The following is a 27,983-nucleotide window of genomic DNA, read 5'->3' on the forward strand; positions in this document are numbered from 1 at the left end:
ATAAATCGCGTCCGTTAGGAGGTAACTTCATATTTTTAGTTAGGGCAACAACAGAAGAAGTCCTACAAACTTTTTTTATATTTGAAGAGTAGAGAGTAATGCATGTTTATATAAATTAAACTTCGTTAAATTTTGTTTAATATGTTTCAGTTTATGCTTCAGAAATTCTTCGTAGGATCATTAATTACAACAAAGAAGATCCACGTATATTCTTGCGTTTTCTGCAGGCAGGATGTGTAAATATAATTAGATTTATTGTTCGTTAGGCGCTTTATGTTTTAGAAAATCTTCGTGATTGCAATCTTCATTGATTGCAACAAGGAAGAAAGAAACACGTATATTCTTGTATTTCTTCAAATATTAGCGCAGGCAGGATGTGTGAATACAGTTATATTTATAACATAGTACTAAGAAAAGCGTAATAAGGAATAAGAAAAAGAGTGCTCAACTTGATAGGAATAATAAATATTTAACAATAAGAGAAAGAAACAGAAGACTAATTACATTGATCAATGGATTTTTCCCTTCTCCCTTTCCTGTCAAAGATGTACTACATTAGTCTCTAGTATGTAGTGACATGCTTCTCCTCTTCTAACTTTACTGTCAAAGTTGTAGGGCGTTGTGTAATATCTATTCATTTACCTTGGTAGTTTTGTTGTTAAGTAGATTTGTTTTCTTGTAATTTTGATTAGTGAATGCTAGGGGGAATACAAAATCTAGATAAAGAAGGGCGGCTAGGATGTGGATGGCTAGCTAATTAACTGATTAGCTGACTGGTTTTGTCCTGGTCACCCTGTGGGTCTCTATATACAGCAACCTCCACGTGGTGAGACCTGGACACCCGATATTATTTGAAGTATGTAATTGCTAATTGCATCTCCAGTAATGGTCAGATGATATTATCAATTACATACAAACTAATATCAGCTAATGGCTGTAAGATTTCTCGTTTATAAATAAATGAAAATATGAAGACTTAGAATCAGAATTAACGCATATTACTGTAATTATTATCATAAAAGTCTAAAATATATAAAACATAATGAACAGTTTGTCATATAAAAATCCTATACGTTTCTATTCTTAAATATATTTTTATTTTGAATCATATTTATATTATTCAGAATCTAAACCAGGAAGAGTGTAGACGCAGTTCAAAAGATTTTCGTCGTTTCAAAAAATATAATTTTTGAAATGACAGAAATCATTCAAACTGTCTGCTCTTTCTCTGATATACTTTCTTTAAAGTCATTTAAATGCAATGAAGGACTAGAGCCACCTACCATTCTCTGAAGAACTACATATAAATGTCAATTCAAGGTTTACATCTGAGCTTTGATCTCCTGCTTATTATCTATTGGATCCAGGTAAAAGTGCTCTGTGGTTAAAACATTTTAAAGGCCGCAAATGATACAGTTACAGATAAAACATACATTTACCTTGACATAAATATATTTTGAAATATTCTTCAAGGAATCAATCTTATGCAAATATACTTTCCTTTTGTAACAAAACAGAATTTTTTCATCTTGGATAATGAGAATGTTTGCTTACAAAAAATATATATATTATTTGAAATCAACTGGAATATGTATTGTTGTGATGGGGTTAGTTATTAAATTTATTAATTCAGTTTGAAAAGTCTTTGATTTACTTGAAATAATAACCTTTATTTTGTATATAGAGGTTGTTGGTTTATGTACCAGTTACGACAAACATCAAAAATTTTACGTTCCGGAATACCTCCTAACGTCTTGAATTTAGAACAATCCCATGCACAATATATTTATATTGATAATCCCAGATATAAAGGTATAAATTTTTGAAACGTAACATTTCATTAGCATTGAGGTTATAATTTCTTTAATGCTGTCGATTATTGCAATTTCAGATGTATTCATGTTCAGAACAAATAATTTACAATCATCTATAGTAGAGCAATCGTCTTCTTTCAGTCAAACTATAATGAAATGGTGGAAATCAGTAAATCGTCATGTGGCATATAAATTATTATATATGGCACAACATGGTGATAAAATAGAACATCTGAAATCTGTCTACATGCTAAATTCCTTAAAATATTTAAAAGGTATTTTGTCATTAATATGCAATGGTCTGTAACTATGCAAGCATTTTTTAATTCAAGTGTAAATATTACAGATTGGCATTATAGGCACATTGCCCAAATGTTAGATGCAAGAACAGCAGTGTCCTTAGCAAGAATGCCAAATGTTGATTTAAGGTATTTTTTAAGGCCACCATATCATCACATAGAGCATAAATTATATGTATGTACAATAGAATTTTACAATATATTTACACATATTTATGGAAAGTGTACACAATGAAATATTATATTTTTTTCAGGATGTAATAGAAAAAATACATATTTTGCTGCTCTATTTGAATAAATTATCTGAAAATACACATCCCTGTTTGATCCAGTTTCTTAATAAAAAATTTAGAGATTCGCATCGTGTAAGTATATAATATTGTTTAAAAACCTTAAAGTTCTTCTGTAAAAACTATTTTGTGTGAACTTTAATTATCTGTAAAGTATAAAACAAACAGGATGGTTTGATATTTGATCACGATCTAACAAGCATAGGATTGGCTACTGCTCCAGCCATAATATGGGATGAAGATTTATTGCAGAGTTGTGTTCAAACGTTATGTCATCATTCTTCTCTTGATCAGTATAGTAAAGGTAAACTAATCATATAAGAAATCTGTTTCTGTTTCTAATTTTCATATATTTTCTTTTTATATTTAGATATTGTAGATGCTGGAGGTCTCCCAATACTAATGATGATAAAGAAAATTTTTAAAGATAATATAAACATGTGTATATTACTTGCAAAAATAATTTCTAATATTTCGCTTCATTCAGAGTATTTACAAGAGATATTTCAAGCAGGTAAATAAATTGTCATTTTGTTATTCTTGAACTATTATATATTACTGTAACATCATTGTTTACTGCAAGGATGGATTGGCACATTAGTAGAGTGGTCTCTCAGTTCTGACATAAGATTATCAGCACCTGCAAGTCGTGCATTAGCAAATTTAGATATGGACGAAAATGAACGTATTAGATATCCAAGGCGTATTTATCTTCTCCACCCTCTACATAAAACTAAAACAAATACAAAGTTAGATGTTGTTTTTCTACATGGACTTCTTGGTGGTGTATTTATAACATGGAGGCAGAGAGATGAAGATATATCTGGAAATGGGGTTGTAGGTTTGTTAGTATTACAATTAATAAAATTTATTGTTCCTTATGTGAATTTGATTAACTGCTTTACAGCGTTTAAATTGAATAAGTATGAAATACGAGATACCTGTGTTAATATCGTTTCTCACTGTCTTAGTTAAATTTATAAATAATTTTAACCACAATGTTTTTTATAGATCCTTATACAATCGACAATAAAAATGATATTGTTTCGACCATGATAGGCGAGCATCCACAGGAGTTTCTGAAAGATTTAGCTTATGACTTGAAAAAGCGTGAATGGGATAGGTTAGGACATGATTTTGAAATAATCTTAGATGATTGTCCTCAAAATACTAATCAAATAGCATGTGGACCATATTTTTGTAGCGGGTAAAACGTTGTTACATATATTTTATTTGTAAAAACATACGTATACTTAAAAAGTTGATATTTTAGGGATGATACTTGTGTAAAGAATAGGGATCGCGATAGAAAGCATAGAACGCAGTGTTGGCCTAAAGATTGGTTACCCGAAGATGTACCATCTATTCGAGTTATTGGAGTAAATTATGACACAAATTTGTCATTATGGACTCCTTTGTGTCCAATAGAAAGTAGAATGTAAAAACCAAAATGCATCCAATGTCGTTTCACTTGTGTATTTGTAACTCATTCATACTGTTTATTTTTTAGTACCACTCTAAGCGAAAGAAGTGAAGAATATAGCGGAAAACTAGTAACTGCAGGTATTGGAATGCGTCCAACAGTATGGGTATGTCACTCGATGGGTGGTTTACTAGTAAAAAAAATGCTTGTTGATGGTTCGTTAATTTCTTTGTTTTTAAAGATCATTAAATATTATTATTGCTTCATGAATGTTGGAATTAAATTGTACGTTTAATTATTTTCCTCACAGAATGGAAAAATGGCGATAAAAATAATATATGTAAAAATACACGTAGCATAATATTTTATAGTACACCCCATCGTGGTTCTCGGGTAGCAGTTTTAACGCAAACAACACAAATGTTGGTGTGGCCATCAATGGAAGTGCAGGAACTCCGTGAAGGTACATTAAAACTTTTATAATATCACTTCTAAATTTATTTTAACGAATACTAATGTCTGCAGAGTCACCTCATTTATTGAAGTTACACGAAGAATTCCTGAATATGTTAAAGGAGTACCCCATAGAAATTGTTACTTTTAGTGAAACTAAACCTACGCTTCTAACTGCATTAAAAGTTCCGTTTCAATTCGTCACTTCTAATTCAGCAGGTATGTTTTCAGAGAAACTTGTTTAAGGTATCTTCGGTTTCCGAATAAACAAAAATTTGAATACTTATTTTTAGATCCTAAAGTGGGCGAGTTCTATGAAATTGCGCAAGATCACTTATCAATATGTAAACCAGCTAACAGGTTATAATTTATCTGAATTTTGTATTTATTCAGAACTGTAGGATTCTAAATTGTACTTTTATTTTTTATAGACATTCCTTCCTATATCAAAAACTTGTGAGTGTACTGAGACGTCATGTAACACCACACGAGGAAAAAAATGTTTTTCCAATTATGGAATGGCTATCATTGCCAGGTAAACTGTTTTGATCATGTACATATTTGTATGTTTCTGTACATACATGGCTGTGAGCATATATACATTATACCTGTGTAAATTCTTATTACCAAAAACTATTTTTATATATATATCTTGTAAACAAAGTAAAGCTGTAAGAAAAGGAAACAAATGAGCACAACAAATTCTTTCTTCTTTTAATTATTAATAACGATAATTCCAATTCAAAGAGAACATGTTTATATTACAAAAATATTACGTTATTTTTAAATACTCACTTTACGTCACTGATCATTTTTTATTTGACTAGAATAAACAAAATTTCTATAATAAGAGCGGTAAAACTGATCGAATTGTTCAATAACAATTTTCTGGAATACAATACAAGATACTATTTACTCAATATTAAGTAATAACTATACAAAATACTATACATAAGTGTAGCGAATCCTAAGATAAAGTAATGTAAAATGGTCGATTATTTTATAAAATGGTACTTTTCATTGTTTAAGCAAAATATACGTGACAGCGTGGTAAATCCCTACGACGTATTTACTTAAGGCACCGAATAAATTAAATAAAAGTAGTGTTGGTAGAAATTTTGCTTTATTACCGTCAACTTTAGAAATTCGTGTCATAATCAGGATGATGACGACTCGACAAATTTGTCGTACTGTCGTAACCACCGTATTTGCTACTGGTGTGAGATCCGTTGTAATAATTGTAGCCATTCCATTCGGATCGCCAACTATCGTACATATTATATTTTTTGTTGTCTTGAAACGGTTTTTCAACGAGTACCTTAACATTACAAAAGAATAATGTAGTTATGCAAGTATAAAAAATATACTACCTACAAGATTACACGAGGTATTTTTGGAATTTTACCTTATTAGAGGTTGATTCAAAAGACTTGTCGTTCCAAGAAACGTCTGGGTCGGTCCAAATTGTATGTACCGGTTTCGAGAAGTCAGATCTGTGAGATGTTATATTTTTTGCTACTTCCTCTTCGTAAATTGCAGACACAGATGGCTTTAATTTCGAAGTATTGTGCCGATTCACCAGCTAAACATCGAAGTACATCGCAGTGGGTGTTAATCTTATACATATTAGCATTTTGATGTTTGTTCAAATAGCGTATATACTTACAACTGAGACGCCAAATATAATGATGAAGAGTAATCCACCAACACCAATTACGATCACAGCAATGGCCCATTGTGGGAATAATTTATCGTCTTTTTCAATGTACCGGGGAGTAGTAACTTTAGGTATTACTAGAAAAAGAAATCATTTTTTTTTTTACTGAACAACCTATTAATTTGATAAAATAAATATCTACGATTAACGTAACGTACCCACGAAGTCCGTATACTTCGGATCGATTGTAAATGATCCTAGCTTGATCGAGCCTTTGGTTTTCGTATCGTTCCATCTGTTTGCATTGTACGTTCGCAATGAATCATGGAAAATAACCTTCAACTCTTGTGTGTTAACTATCTGTTCCAAGTTGGCTAGTTCGATAAAGTAGTCTACCAGTATACTACCCTCGCTGTAACACGTACATTTATCGATTAAAAATGTAACTTACTATTGCAATTGCAACAGTTTTTGCACGAAGATAGATACTCTGAATCCTTATTACCTGAACGAATCAATCCTTATTTTCTTGTACCACTTCGTTAGGACCGACGATTTTGAAAATATGAAGTTCATCTACAGAGAAAAAGCGAGGAAATGTTACGAAAATATGGAGAATATAATGTAGAGCGGTCCACACAAATTGCAAGCTTTGATTAACTCTAATCAAATCTCATGCATTGTACGAATACACTTTTTATGTAAAAGTTGCATGATTTGAAGAGACACATTATGCAGTGCATACGTTTCTTTTGTAGGTATATGCATTTTAAAGATTTCAAGGTCAATTTCGTTATATTAAATAGAATTTATTAAATAGAATTATATTAAATAGATTTTGTATGTTAATATATCGAAGAACATAGAATTTTGAATAAAAAAGTTTTCAGTTTAATTTACTTTTTAATAAAAACCTTTATTATACTTAACACTTTTAATTTCTTTCTCGACAATTTACTTAGCGTACTATCGATATCGCAAGTGCGTCTATAACGTTCGTAATTCTGTACAAAAGTTTACCATAATGTACGAGTTGATCAAGGTGTATAAGTTACGTGGTTCACCCTGTATATTTAATAAGAGAATGAATAAAGTACCTCGTGTTCAATTTCATTGGCAAGTTTCTGCCATTCTTGAGTATTTCGATCGAGTAATTCTGGTACCCAGGTCGCGTTACCGATTATCCTTATAGTTCCAGCGACTTCGCATTCTTCCTCGCAAATTCCTGGAGTGGTAGGTCTAGACGTTGTTGTCGTGGTTGTCGTGGTCGAGGTGCTCGATGTTATTTCTGTTATTGGGATTAGCGACGCGTTTAAGGAAGAAATGGTCGCAGTACGCGCAGCTTCCAACAATTTTTCTATCGAGATTGGGGTCGTCGAAGGAGTGGGCCATCCAGTAAATTCTGTAGTAGCTCTATAATTTGATTTTTTAATTTTAATATGAGTTTGGATGTACTTTTTAATTTAAAATTTGGATATGGCCTTTGGATTACAATTTTGAACATTATTTTTGTTCAATTTAGCGACTGGTAGCGTTTGAACATATAATTAAATTTAATAATGTTCTTTTTTGTTTCTATAATAATAGTATTATACAATATTTATTTTGTCTATTAGAATCGTTCTTCGATTAATATTTATATAATATTTCGTAATTCAATATAATGATGGGGACGTACAATTCTATCTCAGTCAGTAATAGATAAGAAAATATTGCTTGTCACAGCAAAAAGACGTAAAGTAAAGTGTTAAATTAGAACCTTAAATTGTTAATTTAAATTGTTTGATCCTTTCGCTACGAACGCCGGATATATCCGGCACCCATCTAATAACATTATATGTGTCACTTATATAATTACTTATATAATTACGAAAATGTTAATAATTAAAATCTCACCTAGTTGGCCATCCTTTTTGTATTTTTGGCGTGACAGCGACGCCAGGCGCATCCCCCCGAGGTGGTTGTGGCGTAGTGATCTTATGAATAGGTTTCCTTCCTCCTGGTCTGCTTGGAAATACAATTTTTAAACCGCCTGATTTCATCGTCGTAGTAGCGATGGACTCTGTTACTGCAGGTACATCGGACTCTGTCGAATTCTGAACGATTACTTGGACGGTCTTTGTTTCCACATCAGTGGCATTCTTCTTCTTTTGTTCATAATCCCGCGGCAACAAGGACGAAATATCGAACTTGGATTTTGCGAAGAGATCCTGAATAGTTTTCTCAGGGGATTTTTCAGATGAAACGTCCACGGGTTTCATCGTCGTCGTCGTCGTCGTCGTCGTCGTCGATTCAGATTTCGCCGTCGAACTTCCTTCGTTCTTCTTTTTAAAGTCAGGTGGTAATAACGAAGAAATATCAACCTTAGATTTTGCTAGAATTTCGCTCAACAGGGAGCTCTCTGTGACAGGCGCGTCTTCTTTTTTCAGTTTATACCCTGGTGGTAAAAAGGCACTGATGTCTTGTATGGCAACGTTAGGCTTTGCTTTCTTCGTAGTAGAAGCGGAGGTAGTAGTCGTCAGTTGAGTTGTGGTCGCTACAGACATCGTTGTGCTTTTTGTGGGCCATCTAAACAGGATTAATCAATTTTTATTTACCGCAACAATTTTAATAAGGAAAATGAAGGCTCTTCAAAGAAGAAATTGAGTAGTTTAACGCGAAATCACAGAATTCTTACGCAGATGGAATAGATCAGAGTAACAAAGAGTCCTAGACGATTGTAAATGTTGTTTCATAAATAAATGACATCCTTTCTTCATAGCTCAACACAGTAAAAACTGACTTTTCCATAATCGAATATTGTATAGAAATTAGTAGTGCAATCTTCAACAAACCTGTTTATTTATTTGATGTATCGAGTTACTCTCAGAATATGGCATTTTAATTTCTTATTAATAGAGACTGTAGTCTGTGTGACAAATATTAACATCAGAAAAATATGGACTCAAATAAACTTACTTGATTGTTACGTTGAATATTGCACTAAGTGTAGTTTAATCTGTACTTTTCTTTAAAAATATCGTATGTTAGTCGATTTATATTATGCTAATAAAGAATAGCTGAAATTAGAAAAAAGGTCATTGTAAAAGATATCCACTAACACTAATTAATTATAATTTAATAATACTGCTTGAATTTTAGTGTTTTATTTGGTTCTTGAAAGGAGGCAGGATAAAATTAACCATCTTGTGGCTTTAACCACTTCCTCATAATTCTTTCGAAATCTTCGTAGCTTTGTAGTATGATTTCTACATTTTCCTAAAGTTCATCAATAGTTTCATTTCAATGAAGAAGTAGTTGAAGGCACAAGATGATTAAATCTTTCACGATGACTTTCAAGAGCTTGTTTGGTATACAGATGCAACTATGCAGAAAAGTGAATATGACAAATATAAAACAGTAAGTTTCAAGTATTATTTTTGTTTTCCATGCTTCAACACACTGACCTATATATTTCAAACTTTTATTTAAGTAACTCAATTACAATTAACAATGCTTTCACCGCATTTTTCGGTGAAAACGATTGAAATAGGGATTTAACTATATACAGGATGTTCAAAAAAAAGCATTCAATATTTATATGGCGTATAGGGCACACTGTATTGAGTAAAAAAAGCTTTAGTAAACATTTAGTAAACAACAAAGGTCAACCGTTTTTGAGATATAAACATTTTTGTTTGCTAGTATCATGATTGACTTATTACTGGGTTTTCGATATCTATAGAAGATTCTCCACGTGTCCACCGCTCATTTCTGTAGACGCTTGGCATCTTTTTCTTACAGACTCGCGAACTCTCTCGAAAATCCCACATTTCTGTCGAATTATTTGACAAGCATCGTGGATTTCGTTACATAGTACTTCTAAGTCATTTATCGGCGTGGAATACACTTGGCTTTTTAAATATCCCCATAAAAAGAAGTCCAGAGGATTTCAATCGGGGGATCGAGGAGGCCATGCAACTGGTCCACCACGTCCAATCCACCTTTGACCGAACACCGTGTTTAAGTGCTCTTTCATGATACTACCAAACAAAAATGTTTATATCTCAGAAACGGTTGACCTTTGGACCAATGTTTACTAAAGCTTTTTTACTCAGTATAGTGTGCCCTATACGCCATATAAATATTGAATGCTTTTTTTGAACACCCTGTAAATAAGTTGCCGCTTTCTCATTTAACCCCTTCCTGTACTTTAGCAAGTCAGACTCGCGACGAGATACTTGGGTATTGCGATTGTTTACAAGCATCAGTCTGGTCTGTTTAGCGCGCGCCGATGCTTACCGCTTGGGCCCGAGGTTCGACGAGCTAAATGGCACGGGAAGGGGTTAATTTCAAAGATACATGTAGCAAGAAATATAATAGGTACGCGCGTTACCTTGCTATTTGCCCAAGTTATAAAATCACCCCGTACAAGTTCACATTAAAAAGAATGCTGTAAAACACTCTCTAACCTGAATCCAATTTTCGAGGGTGCAGAAATCGAACCAGGACTCTTTGCAAGGTAATCTCGAGGTAGAAGCCCTTCCAGACTATCAAGCGTCGTTTCTATCCGTGGTCTCGGCGTGGCGGTACCGTGGTCGGTTCTCTTATCGTTATAACGACGAGGCACGAATTTACTAATAACCGGTGTCTTAGATGTCGTAGTGAACCTTCGTCGATTATTACGATCCCTGTCGCCGAGAACGTCCAATTGGAGCGCGTTACCAGCAGTTCTGAAACCCCCGGCGAGGAAGCCGCTGGACAGCTCCGATTGAACCCTGTCCAGCTTGTCGATGATGCTTTCCGTGGACTCTGGCGGCGACGACGTCTTCTTCTCGGCGCTAGGGTTGATCGGCTCTACGCGATCTATCACAGGGAATGGCAAGAAACGCGCGCCGGAAATGCTGCGACTGGTTTGGACGGATGCCAGGATCCTGGAGGAGTCCTCGGTTGTCACATCCGTCACAGGTTGTTCCGTCGTCATCATGGACGAGGAGGAAGGTGGTGCAGCAACCTGCTCGGTGGTGGTTGGCGGAGAAGACGTTGGAAAGGATATAGTGCCGTTTACGACGCTCTTCGTCGTCACCACTGACACTACTGCTTCACCGATTAGGATGGAACTGTCCCCCGACGAATTTGCTTTCGCGAAGGAGAAGGTTTTGTCGCTACCCTCCATCGACGAACCATCCTCAGCGTTCGTCGTGGTGATTCGAGTGTCCAGGTCTGTTTCTTCGACAAGATCCGATGTGGAATTGTTCGAACCTACCGTGCTAACAAAGTCCGTATCCTCTTCTTTTTCAGAGGAATGGTGCTTGTCTTCTTCTGCCTCTCTCAAGGCGGTTTCTTCTTCCTCCTTCTCTTCCTCTTCTGCGTCTGGGTAGTCGAGGACGTCTGTGTTGGCTGCAGAATTTTTAGAATTATTACGATGGTTTGTGTGGCACAAACACAGGTGAAAGCGCCAATTCGTTTAGAATTTAGGAAAATCTTTCAGGGTCGAAGAATGTTGATATATGTGGGATTTTTTTTTTTGATGATATGAAATGTTTAATGATCAATATTGCAGATATGCAGTCAAAGTACGTACTTTGAATAATATTTCTGGCAATAAATCGTTCCACCGTTTAGAAATTTATATGTTGACTCTTTGAGTCAATAGGTTTAAAGAAGAGGATTTTATGGAGTATGTTTGGAGGCAGCATGATTAAAAGGAAATATCTAGTATATTTTTAAGAAGAAGAGATCATGCTACTAGAAGTGTGCGATACTGTAGTAAATTTTACACAAATAATACAGAAAAATTGTACAGAATCTTCAATTTCAGGTAGTACCAGTATCCTGTTTAGAGAACATCTTAAAGAAACATCTTTTACTGGTACTATTACTGTGTTTATTTATTATAAAAATCGTGTGAAGAATTATGTATAGAGCGTACATAATTGTTTTGTAGGCATTATCTTAAATGTATCAGAAATATAAAAGACGTGTTCTAGTAATTTACTTGATTTTTCTAGTCTGGAATATTTACAAATTTTTGTCGATAAACCTAATTCTATGTTACACCATTATAATTTGCATTCTACATAAAACAATTATGGAAGTTACAGTTACACAGAACTTTGAGTAGTTTGGTTGTTTTCTAAATATCAATTTTCTCTATGAAAAAATGATTTCTTCCGTTGAATGAAGCGTTTGAACATGAACATTAATTTTGGGAAAACAATAATTTGCACGTTAAAATGGCGCATGATCATCGCATGTCTTTCTCACACGTACGGTACTTTCCGCGACGCAATGACGACACACACTTACGCAATAAGAAACGCGTTTAGAAAGATGATAATTATTTGATACTGTTGCGTTACATCATGGCGACACAAAGCGGACTGGATTGTAGTTCGCGGAGGATAAACGATGATTTCACGTTGTCGTTAGGTGCAATCGATTTCAGTAATTTTTTACTCGCATTTCTAGTTATCATTGATATTGTTATTCGCTACCACAATGTAATTCTAATTTGTTGTTTTGTAATGATTAGTCACATAATGGATCAAATCTACAGCTCGTCACGTAAGAGAGTAACGTTGATAAATAATTTCTATGTTTCTAACAAAAGGAAGCAATATTGAGAACATCGTTACCCTTTCTATGTATTTTATTTATATCTATATAACGTTTATATTGCAAAAGATCTAGAAAAATGTTTCATGTGACAGCTGCACTCTTTTTAGATTCTTTTAAATTACCAGGAAAAAATATGTAACCTTTATATTTTGTATTTATTATAGCAAAATTGTCGTTTCAGGTTTCTGTGCCTTTACATTGATCTGTACAGCTGTCGAAAATAACGATATAATTTCTTTGAAAGTGTATTTATAAGTTATAATACTATGGTGATATGAAGAAATTGTAGTCATTAATAATATTCTATGTGACAATTTATGTAAAAATGATAACTTTCAAACGGACCAGATACATAAACAATAAGTCACATTACCATTTTTATATTATTTTTATATAAAACTTGTACAATATAACGGAAGTTTACTAACTAGATGTTTAAGAATGTCCAGAAACTGTTCTTCGAGTAGCTGAATAATTCATTCTGGCCCACGCAACCATTTAAAAAGAAACCGTAAGGTAACGGAGCAATTATAGTAGGAAGTTTATCCTACAAAATTGATCGATAAATTTTAGCCAGTCTCCAAAATAAACATATCAGGTATCGATACCAATTAGGCGCTTTTAATAATTGAGTATAAATTCAGTCAAAATGCACTTTTACTTTAACGTTATCCTCAAAATTTGTTGGTAACAAGTATTTCAATAATGCGTGTGTACTTGTGTGTTAATTTATACAAGCTCGGATGTTTTAGGAAAGGAAAGCGCATTGAGGAAGGACAATACATTTTTTTCTCCGTTTTGAATAATCAAAACAGAAGTCATCTAGTATCAACAAATTAAAACTTTACATTCTGATTTTTCAATTCCTTAATTCCAAAATTCCTTAATCCAAAATTGAAAATTGGTTTCAATTAGGGAACGCATTAAATACCGTCTAACAAGTCAACAAGAGGCAAGACAAATTAGCTATCCTTACCTACAGCTTCGTATCGCGAACGATTATTATTCTCGTAATCGTCGTAGTAATAATACGCGTCATACTGACTCGTTGAGGGATCCTCAACGTAATCTTCATCTCTGGACGTCTCTCCTGCCTTGGAATTTAAGGGTACCAGGGGATTTTCGTGTTTCGCCTCGCCGTCGGTGATTTTAGAGAGCTTCGCTTCTTCGGTATCCTTCTTCGGATCCGATTCAGTCTCGTACTCATCTTCGTACACTTCTTCGTCTTCTAACTCCTCATGTCCACCGTTCTTCGCGTTCGTTTTCGACGACTCCATGACGTTGTTCTCGTCCAAGGAGCGTGAAAATTGCTCCCCTGGATTGCTGGGGGGAGAGACATTCTTCTCCGGTTGTTCGTACACCGAATTCGTTGGTATCAACCGTGAAAATTTATCCCAAGACACGGCCGTCCCTTAAAATAAAAAGGGAACATTAATTTAATCAAAGAATGAAAGCTTGGTGCAAATAAATGGAAATCAAATTACTCCTAGTCTGTAACGCAAGCCTTCATGTATTTAGTTATTTTCAGAATTGCATTAGATAAAAAGTAAAGACATATTAATAATATAGATAAACTCTGTCTATATTAACGCTTTGTCGTTTAGAATTTTTTAATTTCAGTACATTTTGGATAATTTCATTGGATATAGGGTCAATCTTTTTGATACTTACGAGAATATTTTCTTATTTTTCTTAATACAAACTTTTTTTCTTTGCAGTGCATCAATTTTTATTCGTTATAACTCTTTCTTTATTATACATCAGGCATCTTTATGCCATTACAATTTTACTCGATGTAATATTGTAAGACTTTGTTTACATCATTAATATAAGTTTATTTCTATCTTATGCACTACTGAAAATGATTGAATACTGGTAGCCAATAAAAAACGAAATAGCTTGAAACAGTAACAAAGTTTTATGTCAATTCTGAGATCACGTCTTCTAAAGACTCCAGGAGCTGTCCTAGAGTTAAATATCGCGTTCCGTGGGAGACTGTCCCGAATTGTTTCCGAAAGAAAGCGAACGCACTTTCCAGTATTGTTTTCCCCCGTGTTTTGTAATGCCGTTTGCATGAGGAAGACTCCGTTTCGTTTTCTCAACTTCGTGGAAATCTCGGTTGTAAACAAAGTCTTGAATGCGTTTGCGCTCCTTTGCACGACACACGCAGTTAAATAATCATTCTTTTCGCGCTCGTTAACTTAGACAGGTCGAATGTAGTCCATCGCTAGTCGAGAGGCAATAAACGAGTAATTAAGTGCCGGGCAAGGTGAGAATTGATTACGAGGAAACGGTAGAGTAACCGTGACGAACGACATTTTCTATCGCGTTGGACGTAATCGCATTCGTGGTCTGGCTTTCGATTAAAAAAGGCATCGCTCCGCTTTCCTATCTTATGTGTGCAAGGCATCCAGGCTGAAACTTTCTTATCGAAAACGAAGAAATGATTTTCACTTGTTTGGAACGTAGGAGTAGGCAAAACAAGCATAATTTGAGCGTGGGGTACTTACCCAAGCTCTAATTTTCGTTAAGAATGTTTTATGTAAGTTCAGGTACGCTTGTATTATTTCTGCTACTTTTCTATGTTTTGCATAGGATTTCATTATGTTCAGTGGGTTTCATAACGTGTTGCTGTTACTTCAGTGATAGAGTATACGAAACAATGAAAAAATAATCTGCACATGCGTGGCCTATTTGACCTTGTTTCGAAGTTGTTGCCATTTTTGTACTTCAATAATGTATAGTTGTTTATTTTTATAGGAAGTCCTCGAAATGGTTATCGGCAGATTGAATGCAAGTCTGCTGTAGTTAGTTTTTTTTATGAAATTCTCGTTGTTTGTTTTCTGTAAAGCAGCTTTTGAATTGGTAGCTTTCTTCATTAAACATAATTTCCTATTTTCAATATTATAGTAAGTAAATTTCCACTTGGATGCTGTATTGATTACATTTGTTTGGTAACTATTTCCACTCTTTGTTTACTTAAAAAGGACCACTTAAAAAGTCTTCATTATGAAAGCTAAATCATAAAAAATTAACTTTTTATTATTATTAATGTATTCGTTATTAATCTGCAGGTGTGTTTTCATTTTTCTTGGTTGGTCCATAGGTCAAGTACTTGTTTATCCCGTTTATGACTTCCTATAAATACGTTAATTTATATTTATTGTTAGATGAAGACTCTTTATCGTTTTATCAAAATTCTCTACACAGCCTCATGAAGAATTCCTGAACTGTTATGGAGCCTTGCAATACCAAAAAGTGTTCCCTACCTCTGGACCAAGAAAATAAATATTTACCAAGCAAGAAGCAAAGTAACTTGAAATTTAGAAACGTTGAAAAATGCAGTATTTTGCATAAAACTGACGTCAATTCAAATCGAACGAAATTCTGCCGTTTCTGGAATATTTATGCCCAAATATAAAATTATGCCAGCGCTTACGTTCTCCGTGCTTGGCCATAACCGCCACAAGCGTATTCGTATACCATGCAGATTTTTAGTTGGTACTATTAGATACAATAGCTCAAACAAGTTCTGAGAAATGGCCACTCAAAGTAACTTTTACTTTTTTAGTATGAGCTATAAAGTAGTATGCTATTAAATAGAAGTGCTCTATCGTATAGACAATTGTCAACATATGGAAAGTCGACAATTTGGTATACAACAGTAGAATAAAGTAAATACTTGTTTCACCATAAATACTCTCAATATCCTAATTCCTTCGTAATCGACTAACGAACCAAAGTACACCTGCACTTCGTATGACATTTTTCGTTGAGAAGAATCTGATGAATGCGTGGGTGGAGTTCGTTGAATATTTAACTGGGCACCCCGTACATATAAAGACGTTTAATAACGATAACTCGTATAACGTAGTGCAGTCTTACATATGCATGCAAAATATGTAAATGCGTGAGAGGCGAGGTGCAGCTAGAAATGCCGTTTTAAAAGCTAAACTCAGTCCGCGTAGTAACTGTAACGCATACATAACAATAAATAATTCGCCGCGGGCAGCACGACCGAGAAATTTCAGGCGGTAACAATGGTCGAGATATCCTCGAAAAGGATTATATCTGCGGTCGGTTTCGTAACTGGAATAGTTCCGTGGCGTGGGCGTGCCAGCGATGGAATCGACAAGGCTTCGAGGGCTTCGAAATCTGAGCGCGAATATAAATTAAGGCGAGGTTTTTACGCTGCACGAATGCGTTAATCGCGCGAGGTTTCGTAGAACCCGTTTCTCCGCGTACGGTTTGACTTTTTGTTTGTTCCTTCATTTCCAGGCTACTAAAGTTCACTTGCGCTTTTCAAGTCCGATTCGCTGGGTCTCGTTTATCGAGAGGTACGCGTTGAAGTTCTGTCGTTTATTTCGCAGGAAGTTAATTTGCTTCGACTTTCCTCGTGGTTGCCCCGGAAATCGAATGTTTGCGGTTCATTAGTCGCGGTGAAAATTGTTACGTTACTGCTAGATCGCGGACATTATGTATTTATATCGTTTGGATTGATGAAAAACAAATGCGGATAGTACATGTTCTTATTCGTGGAATGAAATACTTATATTTTTAGATCGAAACTTAGGCGGATAGAAAGTTCGTCAAGTACAAAATAAGACTGCAGTTTCCAATCTGTGTTATAGGATGTTTGCAAATAGGAAAAACGTGTGCTAGACATGTGCAGAGTTGGACATATGGACTTACGCAAAATGAAATACTAATGTTTTTATTTTGAAATTCAGGTTGATAGAAAGTTCGTGAAGTACAAAATAAGACTGCAATTTCCAATCTGTATTACAGGGAGTTTGCAAATAAAAAAAAACATGTGCTAGATGTACATGTTTACAAAATATATGCTCTTATGTAAAATGAAATACTAATATTTTTATACTCAAATTCAACTTAATAGAAAGTTTGGAACAGAACGCCTTATAAAAGTCTTGCAAAAAATGAAGTTGACGCCATATTATTACATTACATTACGTTTTGCATATGTTTTCCATGCCAGCATAGGTCACGAGTGCATAAAATACTTCAGACTAGTTATTATACGTGTGTGATTTCTTGGCGAGAAGTACCACGCGATCAACTGTCGACGGAAATAACACGGCGCAAAGCAACGCGTATCCTATTTCACGTTGATGCAATTTCTTTCGGATCACGGATCGCTGTGAATGCATACACCTATTCTCAATATTTCCTCAGCGGTTCGAGATCGTGTTGCAATGTTAACGAAACGTTGGAGTCACTTTCCAAAAGTACACAGCTGAAACAGTTATTTTTCTTTATTAGTGAATGAACGTTTAGAGCTCGGCGATGATGTCATTGCCACGCATCGAAATCACTCCAACGCACGATACCCAATGGAATCTATTAAACGCATCGCATCGTCAACGTTGTTTATTGGAAACGATAACATCGCAAACGCGTTAGAATGAAATTAGTTATTAAAGTAATTCTAATCTAGTAACTAGTTTTTAATAAGTAGAAACTAAAGAAATTATGAGTTTTCATAACATAATGAATATCTAAAAAATTCTATGAAATATCGAGAATGCGAAGTTGTACAATTATCGACATTTCACAATGTGTTGAAAAAGAATTTTTGAAAAGAAAAGAGAAATGTTTGTCAACCTCTCTACTCCTTCTTATCTCCTGTACTTCCGATTAGGTCGATCATTTTCGTTAGAATTTAGTCAACGTGTATACATCTAAGAATACGGATGATATATTTGTTAGGAAAGTTTCTTACGACATAGATCCGTAACAAAATCTTTTACTAAGGAAGACATTCAACGATTTTTGTTTAATATAAAAAGAGATATAGAAAAAAATTAATAAATGCAAGACTTTCACTCTGTTTGCTAGTTACTTAGTGTAGTGAAAATTTCTGATTTTCCTGTCGATAAGTATCGCTTCTTGGTTGTCTCGATCGATTTTTGATAAACACGTCGAACGTTGACGCAATGCCAAGTCGCTTACGCGACCAAATACCAGTTCGTATTTTCAGTGGAACTTGTTCGATACTTTCTCGATCGGGACAGCAGGAAGTGTCTGGTTGAATTCTAACGGGTGTACGTGCACGAAAGGAGCGAGAAGTCACGCGTGCCAGGCTTAGGCAACGAAGTAGTAAATAATGGGCCGAGTGCAGCCGTTCTCCTTTCGATCGTCCTTCGACTTGATCGCTCCTACTCTCGACATATACGTTTTACGTTCACACAAATTCTTAACAGCTTTTCCACAGCACCGTACGATTTCTTAAATTCTATCTACTTATTAAAACCTGTTACTCTACCGATAACTGGTTATTATTGATTATTGGTCTGTTTTGATGACGTATTCTTATTTCAATGCCAATAATGTTTCTGTACTTTTCCTTCCTATTATCTCTTGATACTTCTTTGATTGATTTATTTATTTTTACTAATTGTAAAAAATTGTGAGACTGAAAAAGGTGTTACATACTGCTTACACAATTTCGTATACGAATAAATAAAAAATAAGTAAATAAATAAATAATGTACGAAGAAATAGATCGTGAATTGATCGGATAGAATCACGTCAAATATAGAACAGAGAAAGTAAGTGAAAATAATGAAAGGATATGTTATAACGAAACAAATATGATAAGGGAAAATAGATACCTAGTAAAAGAAATGAAACAAACGTGTTAATAAGTGAGGCTGCAACTGGATTTATGATACACAAATCAAATCTAAAATTTTACTGGATCAGGATAAGATCAGGGATTTTCTCAGATTCTTTCTCTCCAGATGCAATATTCGAGAAACACCTGCCACACGTATTGGAGTAGCTAAAGATCATAACGATGCATTAATTTCCTCGTCTCTGTAGCCTGCTCTCTACGTAATCAGTGTTTATGGAAGCGCCCTCGTGCTCGCAATTTCTACGGTAGTTTCCTTATTGTAACTCCGTTCGCGTACCTGCGAAACCGTGAAATTACCAACTTTCATCGTTAACCGCGCAGACGCATGCAATGATTCGTTTAATGAATATTTATTTGCCCAATCAAGAGAACACTTTTACCCAGTTTCGAACCGAAGAATTTGTTAGCGAATGAATACGTTAACGTGCATTTCACTGCTCGGTACAACTGTACATTCAGATTACGTATATCAGATACTGAGAATAGGTACAATTAAAAGTAGCATAAATACACAATCGACTTTGTGCTTCTTCTATCGCGTCTATTAGAATCGCATAGCATTGCTACATTTACCAAGCCTTTATCCGTTCGCTTCGCGTAAACGTATAAACGATTGTCGTGACCTCGCACGATTTCAGATCGATTAAAAACGTGTTCGCGCCCCTGTCTCTTTTTCTCTGTCGGCATCACGCACGCAGCGAACTCCATCGTGTTGATATTTTGAAATAACACGTTCCATGCTTATTGTACCGTGACTTTTCCTATACAGCGTAAAAATGTAAAAGGCGCGAGATTCGCGATACACGCAACGAAACCACACGCTCGTGCCATTTTCTGGCCTACAAGCCTAGTGAAAACGACGCCTAAAGAGGAAGCGTGGCTCGTTAAAAAAAAATTCGACTCTCGAAACGTGCTTTTCATAAATGACCGGTATTAACCCACATAAGGATTAATTTTTTAAAGTTTCGTTATTCTGTCTTCATTTTGAACAATTATTTAACTTGACTTCGAGAAAATAGCCTCAGTAAACAACGGAAAATATCTCAATACGTTTAGAATTTATTTATATTACCAGCCCTTAGGGGTTGTAGATATGTTTGATTGTAGCTATTAAATTATGAAAAGGGATATGCAAGCATAATGAATGATAAACAAAAGTACCAAGGCAGAAACTGTTCAACATTCTGAATGATGGTAGCTGAAATTTATCATCTTTGGTTTCATGTATTTTAGAATATTTTGATGTATTCGGAGCCCAAAAATTCTGTAAACCACGTTAGATAATTCTACATGTATGTAGGTATTTTGATCTCTGTTTCGATTTATAACTTAAGAGTTAGGTTCACTAAATTCATAGACCACTGATACCATTTAAATTATGATTATGGAAACAGATCAGAAAATTAGGCCCTCAGAGGCTGTAGCTGTGTTTGATTGTAGCTACAGTACGGGTTTAGCAATCCCGAGGTACCCGAGCTATAAGGGGGTCAGTGGGCCCCAAATGACTCCCTCATTAGAGATGCAAGGGAATTATGAAGAGGCATATGTAAGCAAACGTAGATGGAAAGTAATGTAAAGCAAGAATTAAATGACTTTGAAGAACGAATAAGTGTAAGATTGGTACACTTGGTGTTATAGTCAAGTTAGATAACTTTGCACTCTTATAAATAAAACTCACTCGTGTTACTAAAAATTACTCTTCCTCGTTCGATATTAAGCTAAATGAATTCTAATTGTTTTTGTATTTTAGAAGCCTATATGCTTTCTACATTCTAATTAACGAAAAATTAATAGCTATTTTGGAATTTGTATGATGAGAGTTCCGAAAAATATTACTGTCTAGGGTCCTGTTGAAGGGTGACACATCACCGAAGGTATATAAAACAGCATTTGAACACAATATGTTCGAAAACTGTATTTAAGATATAATCTAAATTCTTCTGGGAGGACGTCAAGCGTAACTAGGCTAGGTTATCATAGTGAAATCTGACATTTTCGAGTTTGTGATTTGTAGCAAACTTTGCACGCAAACTGGCACAAACAGTTTTCTTTTATTTATGTCAGTTTGTCTATGGATCTTCGCGAAACTTTCTCTACGGTCGGTATTTCAAAATCATCGCATTCACCGATAGATGAACTCGGTGTAATAAAAACCAACCAACCGTTAAAGAACTTATCAATGTATGTATCGTACTTTTACAACGATAACGACGTTGAAAAACTCTAACGATATTTAGATAAATACGGTGGCAGACATAGACAAGGTGAAAGAATATGCGTCGTCGATATCGCTATGCATATCGACACAAACTTTCTCTACAGAAGTTTCTTTTTCAAGGTTAATGACTCAGCTGGGAAAGAAGCTAGATCATTCGCCTTACTAATCCCATGACACTATTTATAGCGTTCGTGGAAATTTTATTTCATCAGTATTTCCCATATATCAGTATTTCCCATACAAGGTGCAACACTCACGTCATTCCTCGCAGAAATGTAAGGAAAAAGTATACACATCACTGTTTAACACTAGGTTTACGGAGATTTCGTATCAGTTTTCTATTGCCAAAGTCGATTTATAAAAATTAATTAGAAGGTTAAGACAAAAATCAATTTGGATATATGGTTTCTGTAAAACTTTGTAAAATTTGGAATGGATCAAAATTACTGTGCTACGTAAACCTAGTTTAACTCAATGTCCACGATACTATTCTCAATGCACACTGGTTTCAGATAATTTATATTGTTATTACATCAGATGAGTGTCTTTCTTTGAAAATTATTTTTTAAATCACTTAAACCTAAATCTTTTCCTGCAATCTCGCTACTACAAATCAGGTCGCTGATGTTTTTAGTTTGTTACTTTACAATTTGGATTTTCCCAATCCGATGAATCAGTTCGCGATGAACTTGGTTTCAGGAACTTACGAGAATTCTCACAAGCTATTACGACATTTATGAGTCAAATATTAAATCCTGCGTGGTAAAGAAGCGTCTAGACCTGGAATATACGACGCTACGAGTCATATTTCACGGAAATCCTTTACGCGAGAGCCGTTTATTCTCATTCATCTGCAACACGAACGTCGTTATATGTATTTACATTTACTGTTAACTCGTAATGCATCGATTAGCATTTCTATTTATAGCTAATTGTCTTTAATAGGGAAACAATAACACGTTACGCATCGTAAACGTGTGAGGAAAAATAGAAAAACAGAATGTGGAATGAGGTAGATGACCCCATTAGCGATCTGTTATCTATTTTATTAATTTTATTTTGATATATTAAGTGATATATTGATCAAGAGTTCAGACATCACGAGTAAAAGCATTTATTTATATTTCATATGTTTCTAGATTGTCCATCGATTAGTTTATAAAATAGGTATCTGGGAATCGTAATACTCACATTAACAAGAACGTTGTGCATAACAGCAAAATAGACAACATTAATATTTTTTAAATTGTTACAAATATCAAATGTCATTTTTTATTATGATTTTCATGTAAGGAGTCGGATAATACTGCAAAACTAATTCAATTGGGAAACTAAACATTTTAATCATTTCAACGATCTATATTACACTCAAACATTTTTATCTGGTAGTCGGTAATATCTATTTTTATCAAATTAAATTCTTGTTCTGTCGGCAATGGGGTCATTTACCTTCCTTTGTGATCAAGCGATTAAAAAACAATTAACCTCGCAAGGTCTGAACTTTTCTCTTTAACTCGTCTCTATTTTGTTTAATATCTTTCTTGGTAAATAATATCAACAATGTGAATGAATTTATTTAACAAGAATTAATGTTAAGCAATGTTAAATCGCTAATAACCACTAGTAGTTGATGCGACTCTAAACATATATTTAAAAAAAAAAGATATAACATAAAATTGTCCTCCATACATGAAAAACAACACGGGAAGGTCGGTCATTGTTTGTCTCGTGTTTACGTTTCTTTGTGAGTTTGTTTGGTCATTTTTCTGCGAACAGTATGCATCGGTGAGGGCTCAAAAAGAGAACCATGTAAAAAGTGCGGTCGTCGCAGCCGGATTGCATTCTACAGGCAACCCGAAATACTATTTTTGGATCGCTGGTATGTATAAGAAATGAGTACCGGTTTGTTCACTTTTTATAGAAGCAATGGGAATTAGGAAAATTGTACGCCGTTGAGAAGAAATGACTACGACTTAACTCGAAACGGAAGCGCGAACAATTTCACTATCATTAGCGTATTTTGCATTGCAAATTACTCGAACCTTTTACTTTTTACTCTGATTACTTTAATCCACAGTTCTATTAATGCAATTACTCGGTGAATGAGTGGAAGATAAGTGAAAGGTAAATTGAAATTTTTTAATTTTACAGATTTCGTTTGATGTTGTCTTGTGAGCAATCATTGTGATTTTTCTAATACCTACATATAAATAATTGTAATGCTTGCCTCTAATTACATTCAAATTTGATTAGATATGAAGGAATTTGTTCAATAAATGGTTATATGAAACCATTTCTTGTATATTTGCAATTTAATGATTAAAACAAAATTTTAATTTTTACTTCTACAATTTTTACAGGTTTATCTACACATTTCAATTTATTTCTTTCAATGAATGATCAAAACCTTACGTGTATCTTCCACTTCTTGCCCCCTATTGGAGAATCTTCTTTTAATGAGTAACCTCTTCAGGGACGATTTTTCTTCACGCTTTTCTTATATCTCTAAATGTACATCGGAAATAACATTATCAGTACAGCCAGACCATAAAATATTTACTCCTCTTGTCGAGAGATTCTGTAGTAAACAAGTTATTATCAAATTTTTGTTTTTTTTTTTTTTTTATTATTGACAGTAACTATAATTATAAAAATCTAAACGCCCGCATATGTGGCTAAGAGGTTAACATTTGAAGGGGTTAATATGTGAGGAGGTTAATATTTTCTTTCTTGTTATCCAGAGATCTGATGTGGGTTACAGTTGAGCATTATTTCTCCAATAGTCATTCACAATTGTCAGATGAATCGCTACTCATAAACTTCATTTTCAATCTGCAATCATAAATCAGTAACTTGAAATCTTTCGAAGTTAATCATGTCTGATTATTTTCCAATTATTAATCATGATTACTGATTACGTATGAATACATTTCGTTCATTACCGCGATGAGGGCGCAATCAATCATTTCTACTTAGAGTGCCGCATACGTTGAGCTGGCGATGGTTGGTGCACAATATACATATGTACATGCATTTACCAATGGAGGAGTAATACGCGTCGTCAAATCGCTCAATTTTACTCACTTTTGTGTCAAACACAATATCGAATTAGTACATCCATTTTAGGGAATAGCGATAGCAGTCTGTCTCGTTATTGCGACCAACAATGGAGATCGAATTGCGTTATCACGGTTGTACGTAACTCTCGTATGGAATTGCGGTTCTATTGTATTGCGTATTGCGTGCCGGGTTACGAATTCAAACTATTCAGCGTTGCACGACGGTCATCTAACGTTTATCCTACTCGCAGGTTTAAGGCCGGATTGCATGAATTATTGCGCTATTCGTAATCACGATTCAAGAGAATTTGCGCATAACCTCCATGCAACCAACGGTACCTAAAATCTGTACATCTACGTTCATGCGCCGAGCGAGACCTCGTCGCGAAATTATTGCGGTTGTGGACCAAAAGAGGAAGAAAAAGGGAAAGAGCTACCCCACAATAAGGGTTATCGAACGATTTCAGCTTTCAAATTATTTTTCAAATTAATTTGATAAAGTTTGAGTTGTTGTCACATTATTATATCCTTATTCTTTTAACCCTGCAATACTAAGCTTGTGCAAGTGCAACTGTATACATCAATTACACTAGTTTACAGCCAAAATGTACATTCAATGCCACAATTCTTTTCTTATGTATTTTAGCCGACTAAACTCGAAAATTGAAAGAAAAAATTTTTCTATGGATATGTTTTTTTTTATATAAATTTTTTCATTTTGTTCTGACATACTAATGGGTACCCATTTCTAATCGAAATTAATTAAATAAATGTTTCCTATATAAGTAGGAAGAAAATACAAAAGCAGAGTAAAATTAGGATTTTTGTACCTTTATTCAATTGTTCCTAACTCCGGTATTTATCCATAGATTTTCTTTAACAAAAGCTTGTTTCTTCGTAAAAGTGCGATTTATACGTAACCAATAAGAAAGTGGACGTAATTTGACAATTTCTACTTTTCCATGGTGATAGAAGAAACATGCGTGTTCTATTTTAGCCTACAAAATCAAAGTTTCTCATATATACTGGCTACTATCATAACATTTAAACTATTGAACCAATTGGAAAATAATGTAAAAAGCAATTGTTGAAAATTCGATTACCTTTAAAATGGCGTCTTGTGCGACCCAATCAGACGTTTCTAACTCGAGATATGGCCTAAAATGTGAACATATGTCAGAAAAAAATGAAAAAAAAAAAAAATGATAAAATTCATATAAAAAAAACCTATCCATAGAAAAATTTTTTCTTGCGATTTTCGAGTTTAGTGGGACAAAATACATAAGAAATAAATTGTGGCGTTAAATGTACATTTTTTTTTTTTATTTTGTAAACTAGTGTTATGGAAATGAGTAAAAACGAAGTATAAGTGGAAGAAAAACTATGTTACTTACGTACAATTACTATCAACCATGTAATAGATAATGCAAACAACTTTCTACTTTATAATCTATTACCAATCTTTGCAATAGGAATGGCAAATAAATTGCAACATTCGGTTGAAATTTCTCACCAGAATGAGATTGAATAGCTCGTCATAGTATTCCAGGGTTAAGTAAATAAATTTTGAGGAATAGAAGCAATTATTTTCTAAACAAAAATGAATTTTTGTTCGCCGCAAAGATGGCGTAACTCCTTAGGCCAGAAAGTCTAAGACCATTGAATCGTGACAGTCATACACCGCCGAGTTGTTCGATTACGTAAATACCACCTACTCGATCCCCCCGCCGTTACGTTGTCAAAATTGAACGGAACCTTTCAGCGGTCACGGTTGAATAAACCCCGGAGGCCCAACGGTAGTTACAAATCACGTGGGCAATATAATGTACACCGAGGAATCCGAAGGAGTATCTCATAGGGCAGTAAAAATTCAAACGTGGCAACCTGAAACCTCATAAATCTCTCGCGACGCACACGTCCACGAGGACGTTCGCGTTTCCTCTGATCCCATGCTTCACCTGGCTTTACCCGTGAAAGGATTGCGCGCGATTGTTCGCCATTGGGCGTGCTTTGGCGGTAGAAACGCGAAACATAATTCGCTATTGTTCCAACAGGATTCGCGCGTATTTTTAAACAAACGAATTTAGCAACATTTCTGGCCATTGTAAACATCATTGGAAACTCTTTGTGCACTTTTGGAGAAGTTGTACAGGACTTGGATCGCGCATAGTGTCCTTTGTTCGAAGGTATCAGGGGAAATGTACAGAAACATCTACGAGAACTTCGTTAAACATTTGTATACTTAATCAAGCAACTTTTAAATGAAGTAAATGTTAAGTCTGCACAAATCCTCGATGGCTTCTTAAAGACACGTAATTTCAGGGCGTAATATTAAATCATACTGATCATATTATCAAATAAATGCTTGTCTGTTATTTGTCATTCGAAGTTTTTAGTTGCATCAGAATTACGTTTATCTTTATTTCTAAGTAGCGTGAATTTCTGCGTCTTGATCAGTTGCTCACCCAGAAGGGATGCAAAGTAATTGTACCCCTCTGCTACTGCTGCAAATATCTGTTTCTTAATCATTAAAACTTTGTTACATGCAAGCGTGGAAGTAACCTGCTGTCGTAGAACGATACTTCAGTGATAAAGATATCTACGATCAATGTAGGTATATGGGTGTATATGGGTGTATGTTAACACGATTGCGACTAAACAGCTGAGTGGACTCCAATGAAACCTTATAATATTAAAGTTTGAGATTATCTCTTGTAATTTATTGGTTTTCTTGACATACATTCGTTGTTTACAAATATTTAAGAGAATGTTTAAAACAAATCCTAAGGAAAATGACATTTTACATAGAAAAATTTAAATAAATCTGTTCTTAATCATCTAAATTGAACGTTTGAACAACATCTGTAAACATTTGTACACGACGAACAATTTTATGAATATAATATCAGTAAATATATCATTAGTCGAGTAATATTCTGACATATTTGTTTGTGTTAATTTTTAGTTGCTGCCCCCTCGTTGGATCTCTGGGTGCGCAGACTTAACTGGTCTTAAGAAGAACGGTGCAATAATAGAAACGTACCCTGTTGACAATCGGTCGCGAGGAATGAGCAGACGAGTAGCGTGCACGTCAGGATAACATCGACGGGTCGGTTAGCGTTCGCTTTGCACCTCGACATCTTCCTCTGGCACTGTCCGGATCCACACACACACGCACACACACTCACACCTCTCTCTGTTAACACTTTTTTGTTGAATATTTAACAATAAATTTCGAGGCAGATCGCCGGATCGTTAGAATAACGCTGTCATCGTAAACTGGCGCCAAAATCGGCGAATTTCACAGCGTTTTAGGGTGCGTCGTCGACGTTTCTATCGACGAACGACGGAGGAACGCATCCTCACTGGTAAACGAAACGTTCGCGAGCACACGGCGCGTTTGTCACTGGCCACGGGTAGAAAGCAAAATCCCACTTTCACTTGGTGGCTGCGCGCCTCGCGAGGCGGAGCTGGCATGCCGAGGCCATCGAGATCTTTACCCTCTCCTTTCTGTT

The 27,983-nt window shown here is 34.9% G+C and overlaps 2 protein-coding genes across 2 annotated transcripts; one reads left to right on the forward strand and one right to left on the reverse strand.

Annotated features, from left to right (window-relative positions):
* Positions 1-809: 809 nt before the first annotated feature.
* LOC128895123 (protein SERAC1) lies at positions 810-4,877 on the forward strand. Its single transcript, XM_054157397.1, has 16 exons — positions 810-1,367; positions 1,518-1,607; positions 1,685-1,812; positions 1,892-2,089; positions 2,161-2,288; positions 2,368-2,478; positions 2,572-2,707; positions 2,774-2,917; positions 2,987-3,244; positions 3,415-3,610; positions 3,677-3,841; positions 3,914-4,041; positions 4,137-4,289; positions 4,352-4,498; positions 4,573-4,639; positions 4,711-4,877. Exons 2-16 carry the CDS (start codon positions 1,537-1,539, stop codon positions 4,826-4,828), a joined length of 2,148 nt encoding a protein of 715 aa, XP_054013372.1. The 5' UTR covers positions 810-1,367; positions 1,518-1,536; the 3' UTR covers positions 4,829-4,877.
* Positions 4,878-5,129: 252 nt separating this feature from the next.
* LOC128895122 (mucin-2) lies at positions 5,130-27,917 on the reverse strand. Its single transcript, XM_054157396.1, has 10 exons — positions 27,512-27,917; positions 13,513-13,947; positions 10,388-11,315; positions 7,833-8,504; positions 7,034-7,349; positions 6,442-6,512; positions 6,155-6,348; positions 5,946-6,073; positions 5,685-5,861; positions 5,130-5,597 (listed from the first exon to the last, which is right to left on the reverse strand). The coding sequence occupies exons 1-10, from the start codon at positions 27,606-27,608 to the stop codon at positions 5,418-5,420; spliced, it is 3,198 nt and encodes a 1,065-aa protein (XP_054013371.1). The 5' UTR covers positions 27,609-27,917; the 3' UTR covers positions 5,130-5,417.
* Between the last annotated feature and the right edge of the window lie 66 nt (positions 27,918-27,983).

This window comes from Hylaeus anthracinus, unplaced genomic scaffold (genome assembly GCF_026225885.1).
Source record: "Hylaeus anthracinus isolate JK02 unplaced genomic scaffold, UHH_iyHylAnth1.0_haploid 4, whole genome shotgun sequence".
NCBI lineage: Eukaryota > Metazoa > Arthropoda > Insecta > Hymenoptera > Colletidae > Hylaeus > Hylaeus anthracinus.

Bases quoted from the DNA above. Each gene is read 5' to 3' on its own strand.
- LOC128895123 (XM_054157397.1), top strand. From the start codon at position 1,537: ATGAGAATGTTTGCTTACAAAAAATATATATATTATTTGAAATCAACT. The intron at 2,479-2,571 runs GTAAGTATATAA...TAAAACAAACAG, and splicing joins AATTTAGAGATTCGCATCGT to GATGGTTTGATATTTGATCA. The intron at 3,245-3,414 runs GTTTGTTAGTAT...TGTTTTTTATAG, and splicing joins ATCTGGAAATGGGGTTGTAG to ATCCTTATACAATCGACAAT.
- LOC128895122 (XM_054157396.1), bottom strand. From the start codon at position 27,608: ATGTCGAGGTGCAAAGCGAACGCTAACCGACCCGTCGATGTTATCCTG. The intron at 13,948-27,511 runs GTACGTTTCTAT...TTTTATTTTAAG, and splicing joins CGCGACCGATTGTCAACAGG to GGACGGCCGTGTCTTGGGAT. The intron at 6,074-6,154 runs GTACGTTACGTT...TTCTTTTTCTAG, and splicing joins GAAGTATACGGACTTCGTGG to TAATACCTAAAGTTACTACT.